The sequence below is a fragment of the Oncorhynchus mykiss genome, chromosome 25, assembly GCF_013265735.2.
Source record: "Oncorhynchus mykiss isolate Arlee chromosome 25, USDA_OmykA_1.1, whole genome shotgun sequence".
NCBI classification, from domain to species: Eukaryota; Metazoa; Chordata; class Actinopteri; order Salmoniformes; family Salmonidae; genus Oncorhynchus; species Oncorhynchus mykiss.
This window is the reverse complement of record NC_048589.1, coordinates 562,606-577,505: the sequence shown is the minus strand read 5'-3', so window position 1 is coordinate 577,505 and position 14,900 is coordinate 562,606. Positions and strand designations below refer to the sequence as shown.

Genomic DNA, 14,900 nt, shown 5'->3' with positions numbered 1-14,900 from the left:
GTAGTCCCACCATTTATTTGGTTTATTTTAGCGGCTTGGGCTTTTGGCATTTAACAAGTGGATGGAATTGTGGGAGATTCTACTTTTGGGGGAATGGCTACTGCTAGCTCCCTCAGGCGGTCGTCAATGGGCAGGTAGTGACAGACACTCAAATTTCATAATGCTGCCCACGGCGCTGCAGATGTCCATCACGGCTCACACACACCCTATAGAGACAGAGCACAAAGAGGAGGAGGAGGAGGAGATGGAGGCAGGTGAAGTGGTACTATACAGCAGGGAAGCATACCCAATTCCAGAAAAGAAAGGTACAAATGGGAACTGCAAAGAAAACTAACATATCACACGCATGACAAGTCTAACAAAGCATTATAACTGCATCATATACAGTATTTGATACACTGCCGATTTTGCAGGTTTTCCTACTTACAAAGCATGTAGAGGTCTGTAATTTTTTTATCATAGGTACACTTCAACTGTGAGAGACGGAATCTAAAACAAAAATCCAGAAAATCACATTGTATGATTTAAGAAATTAATTTGCATTTTATTAATATTTGGTACATTTGTATTTGCTAGCCTTCCACTAGACTGGAGAATTCAATAAATCATTTTAACATGAATAAAGGCTTGCTAAATGTAGCATTTTGACATCCTTCCGTCAACCCTGTCAGTGTCACTTCAAGGTAGATTTTAACCCATCCACTCCCAAAACTTCTCCAAGTTTCACCATCATTGTAAAGCCTTAGTTATTTTGTTGCTTTGACCGTAATTTCTGAAGATCTTTTTTTATTGTGATTTTTATGTGATTAGTGATTCATTGACATCTGTCCCTGATTTTAAAGTCAACCTTGTTACGTGAACTTAACTCTCATTTTAATATGGTGAAACTATTGTTTTTTAAAATAACATCTAATCATCAAATCACAGTAAAAGCAGCTGGTTCATAGCCGTTTTCTGGTCTTTTGTGGTGGAAAACTGAGTGGGACGGGCATAGCACGTAGATAGACAGGCTAGAAATGTTTTAAAACCTCTTCAGTCTACCCCCTACTTTTTCGAACATTCTGTTAAAAATCGCGCAACATTTCAGCGTCCTGCAACTCATGCCAGGAATATAGTATATGCATATGATTAGTATGTGTGGATAGAAAACACTCTGAAGTTTCTAAAACTGGTTAAATCACGGCTGTGACTTTAACAGAGCGTGTGTTTCATCGAAAAGCGCAAGAAAAACTGGTCACTGAAAACTGAAAAAAATATCCATGCGCCACTTGCATATATTGTTTAAGGGACACCAAATTAAATGGGGCCGAGATTGCAATTCCTACAACTTCCACACGATGTCGCCAGTCTTGTCAATTTCCTGGGAGTTATTTCTTGGTCAAACAAAGGAGAGAGATTCCATTCCATCCGGTCTCCGATAGGACGTCTTGGAAAAGAGATTTCCCGAACATGATTTGAAGACGTGGAGCTATTGAATACACATCGCCCCGTGTTCAATTTGATAGATTATTAACGTTTACTAATACCTAAAGTTGGATTACAAAAGTATTTCGAAGTGTTTTGTGAAAGTTTATCGTCGACTTTTTTAATTTAAAAAAATGACGCTGCATTTTGAATCACAGTTTCCATAGATGGATATTTTGGGTATATATGGACCGATTTAATCGAAAAAAAGACCCAATAGTGATGTTTATGGGGCATATAGGAGTGCCAACAAAGAAGCTCGTCAAAGGTAATGAATGTTTTATATTTTATTTCTGCTATTTGTGTAGCGCCGGCTACGCTAATTATTTTGTTTACGTCGCCTTCAGGTATTTCGGGGTGTTGCATGCTATCAGATAATAGCTTCTCATGCTTTCGCCGAAAAGCATTTTAAAAATCTGACTTGTTGGCTAGATTCACAACGAGTGTAGCTTTAATTCAATACCCTGCATGTGTGTTTTAATGAACGTTTGAGTTTTAACAAGTACATTTAGCATAACGCATTTGCATTTCCAGGTGTCTAGATGGGACGTCTGCGTGTCGGGTGGGAGTAAGAAGTTTTAACAGTAAAAACATTTTTGTGAAGCTTTCATTCAATTGCCACTCCCTGTTGCACACAACAAGTTTCCATTCCCCCTGTCACAATGGACTTTTTAATGGACGATTTAAGAAGAAATCGTCAGCCTTTTTTGGCAATTAATAGGCACTTTGTAATTTGGAAGTTGAAAGTGTTCTCTATGTCAATGTTAAAATAAGATGAAATGACCAAGTTACACTTCACAAAATGCACTGAATTGGTGGAATGACACAGGTAACATGTAGAGCAGTAGTCACCTAGCTTTTCTGAGTCAAGATCACTTTCGCAGTCAAAAGCAAGCTTAGATCTACCTCTCAGATTTTTGGACTTAGAAAATGTAACATTAACCTAATTAAAAACAGTTCTGTAGGAATTACATTTGTGCAGTAGGCCTCAAATATTATCACAGCATATTGGCTATATGCCTGCCAATATTGTTCTTCTCAGACCATATAATATTTTAAAACTATAGCTTTTATAACAAAATAGACCAGTTGGTGTAGCACTTGCGAGGCACAGCTGGGCATAAATTGAAATGATTCCTTTTTTATTTTACTGGACTGATGGTCATGGTGCTTTCAAGACAACTCGGAACAAAAAAAAACAAGGTGAAATCATCTTCAGGTCAGAAAGTCAGTGCTAGAAAGTTTCCGACTTGGAATTCCGAGTTGTATGACCGTTCACTCGATTTAGCCACAGAGCTCCCGGTCCGCCGGGTATGTGGAGTTTGTCTTTTCAGACAAATGAAATGGTAACACTTTTCCTACCTGGTACTCCTGAATCAAGCGCACCTACCGCCAACAGTGCAACACCAATAAAAACACCAAGCCATCATTGGCTTTTCTACAGAAATGTTTGGTGATCGACTAGGAATGCTTTGATCGACCGGTTGGTGACCACTGATGTAGAGAATACTAAGTACATTTCAAACGTTGTTTCAAATATGGATTCCATTCAACAATGCACCTGCATAAATGTTCTTGAAATGTTTTCTACATTAATGCACTTGTATACTTGCATGGCTAAAGTGACAGACTGAGGCTGACTCCAGAGTCTGGGGAGGCTCTTTGATGTTGTCGGCATGAAACGTTGATAATGAAGGGGGCTGTGCTTTTACAGTGGATGGCTTTCCTCCGTGTCTCTCTTACTCACCAAATACCCACACACTCAGCCACGAGAACCGCCCCCTTGCTTTACAACTGATGAGTGTCATAACCAATCAGCGCGATCACTCAAAACTAAGCAAAAACGTATTTTAACGTGGTGGCACTCAATGAGAGTTAAAAGCTTGATTGTGCCACATGGTCTGGTGTCAGCCAGTCCATTTGTATACATCGTCCCTTAGAAATGTCAAACAATAATTATAGATTTGGCGATCAAATTTTAGAAAGTACCAACGTTGGTTGCAAATGATCAGCAATGCGATTTTGCAATAACCAATTCCTGATATGTCATCCCATCATTGTCCACTAGATGAGAGCAGAACAGAATGGAGAAATTAGTTGAAATGAGTTTCTTGGGTAAGAGTGTGCATGTGTGTATATTTGTGTGTGTGCTAACCTTGCTTGGAGCCCGCTCGGTCACTGCTGGGCCCGGTGTTGGGGGTGTACTTGGTGTCTCTGGTGGCGGCGCTGTGTCGGGTCCAGTCAAAGTCATCCGTCTTGTCTTGGGTGAACATACACACGGCCTCATCTTCAAAGCTGCACTGGAACTCTCCTGGTGGGGAAGACACACAGAGAATACATAGAAGCATAGATACATAGATGCTCCTGCACAGGTCAGGAAAAATAGATGTTATGCATTTTCAAACATGTTACTACAGATTACAAAAGGGGCTTAAAATGCATTATGAAGAATGTATTAATAGGTAATAATGTTGGACATTAAGGACCTGTGTATTGCGATTGATGATTAACATTAATGAACTGTGCATTACTCTTCACTTCTTTGTATTTATCTATGGCCTGTGTTAACTAAAACATTATGGTTGGCTTGGCTTATTAAATATTTCGATCAAAATGCCTAAGGTAGTCATAGCATTCATAGGAGTGATACTTACTCAAGTGAGGGTTGACTGGTGCTGAAAGAAAAAACAAGAGACGTAAATCATTTAGGTGTTCAAACTTCTGAAAGGAATGCCTGCGTTTAAGACTTAATTTCTACTCTCTTTAAATGTGTTATGTGGAAATATACAAAGGAATAACTACTGTTTGTCCCCGCAATCTAATTTGCGGCAAAGTACAAGGGAGTAGTGAGGTGCCATCATTCCCTCTTATCATCTGGAGAGAGAGAGAGGGCTTATATACTGCAGAGGTCTAATGGAAGAGAGGAAGCACAATGCTCAAGTGAACTATACAGACCTGCATCTAAATTTAATTCACCACCTTCCCTATCTGCGCTCGCCAGGAACAGCGGCTGAGTCCTTCCCCAATCCCAATGAGGGATCAGAACTGCATGCCGGGCAGAGGTTTCGCAACAATGTGCCGTGGAGATAGTTGACCTGAAATTGATCCCAATTTCAACCAATCAACTCCCAGAAACTAAACTAAAGCATTCTTCAAGCACAGGGGGGGTTGGGAAATGTATTCAGGCTGTAAACTTTCATGGTGAGCCGTCTGCACTAGAGTAAACAGAGTGTCCATTTGGTAGTGTAACAGATCAGTGCGGCCCGACAGAAGGAGGGGCGGCAGGGTAGCCTAGTGGTTAGAGCATTGGACTAGTAACCAGTAGGTTGCAAGTTCAAACACCCGAGCTGACAAGGTACAAATCTGTCGTTGACTTATTTCATATTGAGGATTAAAATATGAAAATGCATGCGCCGGCATCAAATTGTCATTTGGGCAACTGTATAATATGGAGGTGTGGGTGGGTGGTTTTGTGGCAAATCGCATCAGATTTTCATTATTTGCCCATTTTTTACATATTTTTCCCCCTTTCAGAGCTGCAATATTGAAGCCAATCCACTTCCCCCACTACTAAACCACCCAGCTGTTTCCAAATTGAGTGAGGAGGACGTCGCCTTGGTGGAGAGGAGCAGATGCTGCTAGTTTGAAAACATGCTCTGCATTAGCACTGACTCTAATTGATAGGCTCTGTGCACTCAGTGCAGCAAGACAGCAATTAGGACTACAGAGGCAGGGAGGGGTGTAGGGAGGAAATAGGCTGGTAGGCGACAGTGGAAAACGCACATTTTATTAACATCATTAAATACAGATTCAAATTGGTGCATCTCTTTCGCTCGCCGTGTAGGATAGACTACATATCTGGAAGACTTAGGTAGTTGCACCAATAACATTTTCGTAAGCGTACATAAAAAAATACATGTTTTTGTACATTCTGCTTTTCTCTTGTAGGCGTCACTTCTTGAGACCATCTGAATATCCTTGTTTTCTGTATCAAACAGCTGCTGTACAATATTTACAGTGTGAACAAGAAGTAAACACAATTCTTGAGGCTAAAGTTGCTCAGAGAAAAACACATACTGTAACTCTAACACCAACACTTGTGGTTACGAAAGATGATCCAGTGTATCACACTGAAGTGGCTGTCCAGGCATGTCCTCGGGCCTTGAATGCTGTTATCCAGAGGACACAATTGTACGCAGTGCCACTGCACGTTGGAATCGAAAGGTGCAATGCTAGTATGCTACTGTACATACAGTGGGGAGAACAAGTATTTGATAACCTGCAAAATAGGCAGTGTTTCCTACTTACAAAGCATGTCGAGGTCTGTAATTTTTATCATAGGTACACTTCAACTGTGAGAGACAGAATCTAAAACAAAAATCCAGAAAATCACATTGTATGATTTTTAAGTAATTTGTTTGCATTTTATTGCATGACATAAGCATTTGATACATCAGGAAAGCAGAACTTAATATGTCGTCCATAAACCTTTGTTTGCAATTACAGAGATCATACGTTTCCTGTAGTTCTTGACCAGGTTTGCACACACTGCAGCAGGGATTTTGGCCCACTCCTCCATACAGACCTTCTCCAGATCCTTCAGGTTTCGGGCCAAAGATTTTCTATTGGGTTCAGGTCTGGAGACTGGCTAGACCTTGAGAAGCTCCTTACGGAGCCACTCCTTAGTTGCCCTGGCTGTGTGTTTCAGGTCGCTGTCATGCTGGAACACCCAGCCACGACCTATCTTCAATGCTCTTACTGAGGGAAGGATGTTGTTGGCCAAGATCTCGCAATACATGGCCCCATCCATGCTCCTCTCAATACGGTGCAGTCGTCCTGTCCCCTTTGCAGAAAAGCATCCCCAAAAAAATTACGGTTGGGATGGTGTTCTTGGAGTTGTACTCATCCTTCTACTTCCTCCAAACACAGCGAGTTTAGACTAAAAAGCTCTATTTTTGTCTCATCAGACCACATGACCTTCTCCCATTCCTCTGGATCATCCAGATGGTCATTGGCAAACTTCAGACGGGCCTGGACATGCGCCGGCTTGAGTAGGGGGACCTTGCGTGCGCTGCAGGATTTTAATCCATGACGGAGTAGTGTTTTACTAATTGTTTTCTTTGAGACTGTGGTCCCAGCTCTCTTCAGGTCATTGACCAGGTCCTGCCATGTAGTTCTGGGCTGATCCCTCACCTTCCTCATGATCATTGATGCCCCACAAGGTGAGATCTTGCAGGGAGCCCAAGACCGAGGATGATTGACCATTATCTTGAACTTCTTCCATTTTCTAATAATTGCACCAACAGTTGTTGCCTTCTCACCAAGCTGCTTGCCTATTGTCCTGTAGCCCATACCTGCCTTGTGCAGGTCTACAATTTATCCCTGATGTCCTTACACAGCTCTCTGGTCTTGGCCATTGTAGAGAGATTGGAGTCTGTTTGGTTGAGTGTGTGGACAGGTGTCTTTTATACAGGTAACGAGTTCAAACAGGTGCAGTTAATACAGGTAATGAGTGGAGAACAGGAGGGCTTTTTAAAGACAAACAGGTCTGTGAGAGCCGGAATTCTTACTGGTTGGTAGGTGAACAAAATTTGGGGATTACAGAGCATCTGCCATTCAAAAATGAAAACATAGTTCCTATTTTTTTTATATCACTGCACCCTTGTATGACTATCTATGAAATAGGCAGAATAGGTAGCAAAATGACATGACAGGGATTTAATACTTTCCAATTCAAGTTAAGCAAATAAAAACAAAGTTGTGGCTAGGCCCTGCTAAAATTACCACTAACATTGGGGTCAGTTGAGTGCAGCAGCAAATGAGCTGACGGGAAGCTACTGATTCGTGGCAGAACAGGCTGCGCTAGCGGCTTTGTGATAAAATAATGTTGCTAAAGAAGCTTTCTAGCTAGCTTATGGCGGAAGCATTTGGTGTTCAGCATTGAATGTGTACAGGTTAGCTTCCTATTCATATGAAGTGACTAGCTAAGAATTACTTTAGCAAGCTAATGGACACATTTAAGCTAGTTGTCAATGTTACGGATCCCTTTTGGACCGACAGTCTAGGGGGATGGTAATGAGACCCGTAACATAACTCATGCAAATTATAGTGACCAAGTAAAAGTGTGAATGAAATAACCACGACAACTGAAATCTACCGTCAAACTCAGGGTTTATTAATAAACACACGGTAAAGGAGGGAGCAGGAAAAGGGGCTGAGCTGGACCCAAGGAAAGAAACAATAAGTATTAAAAACACCCCTAAGCTAGACTAGCCTATTTTAACAACAGCTAACTAACTAACCAAAAATACAGTGGGTGGTCCGCCCAGATCTAACTAGTGTATTTAACAAAGTCTACCTACGGGTATGTATCCCCTTTTCCCACCAGCAATCAAACACAAACACCATAACCAAAAACAATACTCACAGGTGATGACAAAGTGCTATGGAGGTGCTCAAACAAAAGATAGGTTAATACACAAAGAGAGCGTGAAACACAGAAACCTATAGACATGGCATTTACAGAGAGATTGAGCTCTAGAGCAAACAACTGATGGGGTTTTTAAACCAAGGGAAAGGAACTGTGATAGGGTAGGAAACAGGAGGAGGTGTGTCTTCTGATTGATGATTGGATTGGTGACTGATTGGAGAGTGATGATTTTCACCTGTGAGGGGAGAAGGAGAGAAAAGAACACAGGATACACACACACACACACACACACACAGGATACACACACAGGATAATGGTATCCGTAACAGTCATGCACATGGTCAACCTCCAGAAATACTGGCAGAATAGAATATCTATCTGGGCTCCCGAGTGGCACAGAGTGGCACAGCGGTCTAAGGCACTCCATCTCAGTGCTTGAGGCGTCACTACAGACACCCTGGTTTATATTCCAAGCTGTATCACAACCGGCTGTGATTGGGAGTCCCATAGGACGGCGCAAAATTGGCCCAGTTCTTAACTGACTTGCCTACTTAAATAAAGGTGACATAAAAAATAAAATAATCTGATATAAGACAATGAATCTGAACAGTGCAATAACTTATTGCTGTATTCCCTATATAGGCTACTTGCAATAATCTCCCTGTCTAGCTTGCTTTCAAAGGCCTCCTTCACCAAGCAATGTTTCTGATCTATGATCACAGCAACTTAAGCTCTGCCCGGTGATATACAACTAATATGGTATCTAACGTTTTCTAATGATGTACAGCAGTAGCCTATCTGATGCTAAACCAACTAATGGTTTTGTCATCAAGCTCAGTGTAATTTCTTAGTTTAAGAGCCTGTGTACAGTGTCAAGGAATAAACAAAGCCAGGAAAGTTTGGGAACAAGTTTGTAGGTGCCCTTTGGAGGAGCTCATTGATATTTCCTCATGCAATTAAAATGCAGTTAATAATGTATAATGTATAATAAAACAAATGTATAATATAATAACAAGTTAATACAATGTTGCTAGAAGGGTAATTACAGTGAAAAGTCTTGCTACACAGGTGTAACCAAAAGTAATTCAAGGCACTCCTCAGATTTTAAACTGTAGTGATTAAAACAGTATCCAGGTTCTGGTTTATAAAATTAACAAATATGCAAAAAGAGGGCATTTGATGTTAGTGTGCTTTGTGTAATCTTGATGCAACTCATGCAGACGGAGATTAAACGTTTCAGGTCAGATACATTTGGAGGAATCATCTGTTGATTGTCAGATAATCTGCAAATCATTGAAGTACAATGTTGTATCACTGGAGAAAAACACAAAAATAAATCTCAATATTTCAGGTCACAGTATCATCTTATGTGAACAATCATGTGTAACAATGTTTTCTCTCATATTCAAATAAATGTTATCAACAGGCCCTTAGTGTGTGTGTGAGTTTTGAGCATTTTATTGTATAATATGAGATGACTGAGCAATTATATTTTCCTCCATTGGTTTGCCAATTTGTTTGGCACCATCCGAGCATGCATTTGAACTGCAGCCATTGCAAACATTGTTTAACAAACACAACTCAACCTTTGCCACAGGTCGTAACTGCCGGCCTAATATCTCTATGAGACAAACTCATTGAAAGGAGAACAAACAGGCACATTCAAAGATGAATATTAATCTCAATAAGTCACAAGTCAGTCTTAATAGGGGAGCAAGGGAATAGTCGTACATTAACTTACAAACATTCCCTTAACAATGTCCTTAGTGGTTGTATAAATTGTATTTGGAGAGTTTAATATAGCCTAAATAATTGTATGAGGAGTATAAGGGTCTCATACTGGTCATTACAGTATAGACATTCCTGTATACAATAAAATGTGCTTAAGTGTGTCACTGCTTCAACGGCGACCGTTTGAGTCCTGATGTCGTAGTTGCACCACAACCTATGGTCACACGGGACCTTAAACACTGTTAATGTTACGGTTTTCTTCCGTCGAAGGAGAGGCGGACCAAAATGCAGCGTGGTAATTTTGATACATGTTTAATAAACGAATAAACACAAACAATACAAAACAAGAACCGTAACGCAAAAACCTATACAGCCTATCTGGTGCAAACAAACACAGAGACAGGAACAATCACCCACGAAACACTCAAAGAATATGGCTGCCTAAATATGGTTCCCAATCAGAGACAACGATAAACACCTGCCTCTGATTGAGAACCACTTCAGGCAACCACAGACTTTCCTGGAGAACCCCACTATACCACAATCCCAATACCTACAAAAAAACAAGACAAAACACACCACAAAAACAAACCCATGTCACACCCTGGCCTGACCAAAATAATAAAGAAAACACAAAATACTAAGACCAGGGCGTGACAGAACCCCCCCACCCCAAGGTGCGGACTCCCGGCCGCACACCTAAACCCATAGGGGAGGGTCCGGGTGGGCGTCTGTCCACGGTGGCGGCTCCGGCGCGGGACGTGGACCCCACTCCAACAAAGTCTTAGTCCCTTTGCATCGCGTCCTTAGATAGGCGACCTTCGCCGCCGACCTTGGTCTAGTAACCCTCACCAAGGACCCCACTGGACTGAGGGGCAGCTCGGGACTGAGGGGCAGCTCGGGACTGAGGGGCAGCTCGGGACTGAGGGGCAGCTCAGCACTGAGAGGAAGCTCAGGCAGGTAAATGGCACTGGCAGATCCTGGCTGACTGGCAGTTCTGGCAGATCCTGGCTGACTGGTGGATCCTGGCTGACTGGCGGATCCTGGCTGAATGGCGGATCTGGAAGATCCTGGCTGACTGGCGGATCCTGGCAGACTGGCGGCTCTGGCTGCTCCATGCTGACTGGCGGCTCTGGCTGCTCCACGCTGACTGGCGGCTCTGGCTGCTCCACGCTGACTGGCGGCTCTGGCTGCTCCACGCTGACTGGCGGCTCTGGCTGCTCCATGCTGACTGGCGGCTCTGGCTGCTCCATGCTGACTGGCGGCTCTGGCTGCTCCATGCTGACTGGCGGCTCTGGCTGCTCCATGCTGACTGGCGGTTCTGGCTGCTCCATGCTGACTGGCAGCACTGGCGGCTCCTTGCAGACTGGCAGCACTGGCAGCTCCTTGCAGACTGGCAGCACTGGCGGCTCCTTGCAGACTGGCAGCACTGGCGGCTCCTTGCAGACTGGCAGCTCCTTGCAGACTGGCAGCACTGGCGGCTCCTTGCAGACTGGCAGCTCCTTGCAGACTGGCAGCTCCTTGCAGACTGGCAGCTCCTTGCAGACTGGCAGCTCTGGACAGGCGGGAGACTCTGGCAGCGCTGGAGAGGAGGAAGGCTCTGACTGCGCTGAACAGGCGGGAGACACCGTCAGCGCTGGAGAGGAGGAAAGCTCTGGCAGCGCTGGACAGGCGAAGCGCACTGTAGGCCTGGTGCGTGGTGCTGGCACTGGTGGTACTGGGCCGAGGACACGCACAGGAAGCCTGGTGCGGGGAGCTGCCACCGGAGGGCTGGTGTGTGGAGGTGGTACAGGATGGACCGGACCGTGAAGGCGTACTGGAGATCTTGAGAGCAGGGCTGGCACAGGACGTGCAAGGCTAGGGAGGTGCACAGGAGGCCTGGTGCGTGCATGATTTAGGCTAGCACAATCTTCACCAGCCGACTAACACGCACCTCAGGACGAGTATGGAGCGCTGACCCAGGTGCCATCAAATCCCCGACACGCTCCGTCGGGCGAATTCCGTGCCTAATGCACCAACACAGCAACTCCCTCATAACTCTCTCCTCCAATTTCCCCATTACCTCCTTCACAGTCTCTGCTTCGCTCACCTCCAACACCGGCTCTGGTTTCCTCCTTGGCTCCTTACGATAAACAGGGGCAGTTGGCTCAGGTCTGACTCCTGACTCTGCCACACTCTCCCTGTGCCCTCCCCCCAAGACATTTTTGGGGCTGACTCTCGGGCTTCCTTCCACGCCGCCGTGTTCGTCTCTCCAACTCCATTCTCCTATAACCCTCTTCGCACTGCTCCAGCGAATCCCAGGCGGGCTCTGGCACTCTCCCTGGGTCGACCGCCCACCTGTCTATTTCCTCCCAAGTCGTATAATCCAGACTTTGTTGCTCCTGCTGCCACTGCCTGTCACCACACCGCTTGGTTCTTTTGTGGTGGGTGATTCTGTTACGGTTTTCTTCCGTCGAAGGAGAGGCGGACCAAAATGCAGCGTGGTAATTTTGATACATGTTTAATAAACGAATAAACACAAACAATACAAAACAAGAACCGTAACGCAAAAACCTATACAGCCTATCTGGTGCAAACAAACACAGAGACAGGAACAATCACCCACGAAACACTCAAAGAATATGGCTGCCTAAATATGGTTCCCAATCAGAGACAACGATAAACACCTGCCTCTGATTGAAAACCACTTCAGGCAACCATAGACTTTCCTAGAGAACCCCACTATACCACAATCCCAATACCTACAAAAAAAACCAAGACAAAACACACCACAAAAATAAACCCATGTCACACCCTGGCCTGACCAAAATAATAAAGAAAACACAAAATACTAAGACCAGGGTGTGACAGTTAAGAGGAGACCGTAGAGTAGAGGTTAAAATGTCAAGTCAGGCGTGCCTGTCAGTATGGACAACAACCATAACATGGATACAGCATATAGCATCGTCTCAAACTACAGGTCTGCAGGCCACAAATAAGCACTGATGTGGGCCGAGGGCCGGGAGTTTCAGACCTCTGAAATGTAACATATAGCATACTCCCCCCTAAGAACAGGATAATCAGTAGGTGGATGGAGAGCAATGCACTCTAGTGCTGCTATTACCTCACCTCACCTGGGCGCAGAGAACACATAATTAGATTAAATAGGCTGGAAGCATCTAATTAGTGCAGAAGGTCAGTGAACTGTTGTGTTTGCTTGCTAGTCAGAGCAACTCGTCACCAGAATGTACTTTTGCGTTTCTATGGGGTGGAACTAGCTGGCTGTGTGCGTGCGTGCATACTTCACATGCTAGGGCTGACAGCTGTAGGTTTGCACCAGGCGTGGATTTCAAAGGGTGGAACTAGCATAGACCCAGGCTATTCATGCCTGGGAGAAAGAGGTCTTAAAACCTGGACAGAATTGTTTCTTGTGTTGTAGTGTTACACTACAAGGGCTTCCATCTGTGTTGGTGTTGAAGCATTAAAGCAATGCTCAGGCTGTAATTCTGATTCCGCAGCCTTTTGTCCATTCTTGAAAGGAGTTCATTTGTTGAACAGGTGGATTGGGCAGACATTTTCTGTGACTCTTTTCATTCCCTTTGTAAGAATGTACCAAAAAGAGGATGGATTGAGACAAAACAGTAAATGAGAGTGAAAGATAGATAAACACTAGTTAAATAGACAATGATTCTTCTCTGGTGTGGAAAGTTGTCTACATAAAGACCAGTAATAACAGATGGGTAATTAAAATCCACCCCCCAACTACATTAAAATTGCATTTCATTCACAATTCCTTTAAGTTTGTACCCTCGGCTGAAATCCTTCATGGATGACTCCTGATACTTTTAAGTTTGTCTGCCCGTCGACTTCATTTTACTGCTTTACTTCCTCATTTTAAATATGAACACTTTTACTCAGTCAGTGACCTATGTAATTATATTTTCCCAACCAGTAGGGGTCCCTATTATCATATAATACTCACAAAATATGACAGCGTCTGAGTGGCTCTTACTGTGATATTTTCTTCAAGCCATGTTTACATGACTGTGTAATTATGACAACATCCATACAGGGCTAGGATAGGACCTAGTAATCAATGCTAATAGTCTACATCAGGGGTGTCAAAATACATGTTATCCCGGGTACGCATATGGTCTTCAATGAGGTCCGGAGGGCCACACTGAAAATGTGTTACATTTCCACACCATCAACATTTCAAAAACATAGTCCTCTATCCATTTTATAAAATGTAATTGTTGACACTCACTGACTCTCCATCTTTCCTTTAGTTGATTATTAGCGAGCTGGACACAGTCGAGAAACTGTATGAATGTAGGTCAATTATCATTTTGACACAGATTTGGTTTTGGTCATTTTAAAGTATATTGAGTTTGTCCCCCCCCCCCCCCATTTTTTTTGTTTTGTTTTACGCAAACCAGCCTGCCATATGTTTGACACCCCTGGTCTACATAGAACATTATGCCCATGTTACATATGGCACTAGTCCTTACTGAAGAACATTCTGTCTTTACAGTACAATGCTGAGGGTACAATATACAACAATACAATACTCAATTGTGCTCATACATGGCCATGCTAGTCCCTACTGAAGAACATAGTCTGTACAATGCTGAGGGTCAAGTACATTAGTATACTACAATACAAAATTGTGAGCATACACATCTATTATGTACAGTCCAACTAGACAGAATGATTTCTGCTCACCACTGTATCTGATGATTCTGTCTGTGGAGTCTCCCTCTCCGAAGCGTGTGATGGGGGTAAGGCGGACCAGGTATGCCTCGGGCTTGATGAGTTCCGTCAGGTTGTGGGTGATCAGCTCGCCCTTAGCAATTGCTCCCTCCATGGGGATCTCCTGCTCCCACCACCTCGACTGGCCCGTCTAGACAAAACATAGGAATCATTAAAATCATTAGAATCCCCTTTTGTAATGTTTTTTTTTTTACAAGTGCACATAGGCCAAACTGGCCACATTATAATCAATTCCCATTGATCCCCTTTCTGAACTCAAGGTCAAAGAAAACATCCTTAAAATCCATACTAATAGACAGTGGTGGAAAAAGTACTAAATTCTCATACTTGAGTAGAAGTAAAGATACCTTAATAGAAAATGACTCAAGTAAAAGTAAGTTACGCAGTAAAATACTACTTGAGTAAAAGTTTTAAAGTATTTGGTTTTAAATATACTTAAGTATCAAAAGTAAATGTAGTTGCTAAAATATACTTAAGTATCAAAAGTAAAAGTACAAATAATAAAAAATTCCTTATATTAAGC

The 14,900-nt window shown here is 43.2% G+C and overlaps 1 protein-coding gene across 2 annotated transcripts in view; it reads right to left on the bottom strand.

The window, feature by feature from the left end:
* LOC110505206 (MAM domain-containing glycosylphosphatidylinositol anchor protein 2) overlaps positions 1 to 14,900 on the bottom strand; it is a 232,727-nt gene that overhangs the window by 10,704 nt on the left and 207,123 nt on the right. Inside the window, exons 11-13 of one of the 2 annotated variants that reach the window (XM_021584281.2) lie at positions 14,330 to 14,507; positions 4,119 to 4,139; positions 3,620 to 3,775 (exon numbers count right to left, since the gene is read on the bottom strand). In XM_021584281.2, the coding sequence (XP_021439956.2) occupies positions 3,620 to 3,775; positions 4,119 to 4,139; positions 14,330 to 14,507 (355 nt within the window). Of the gene's footprint in view, positions 1 to 3,619; positions 3,776 to 4,118; positions 4,140 to 12,367; positions 13,202 to 14,329; positions 14,508 to 14,900 lie in introns of those variants that run through there. The other variant, XM_036962460.1, reaches the window with a different exon arrangement.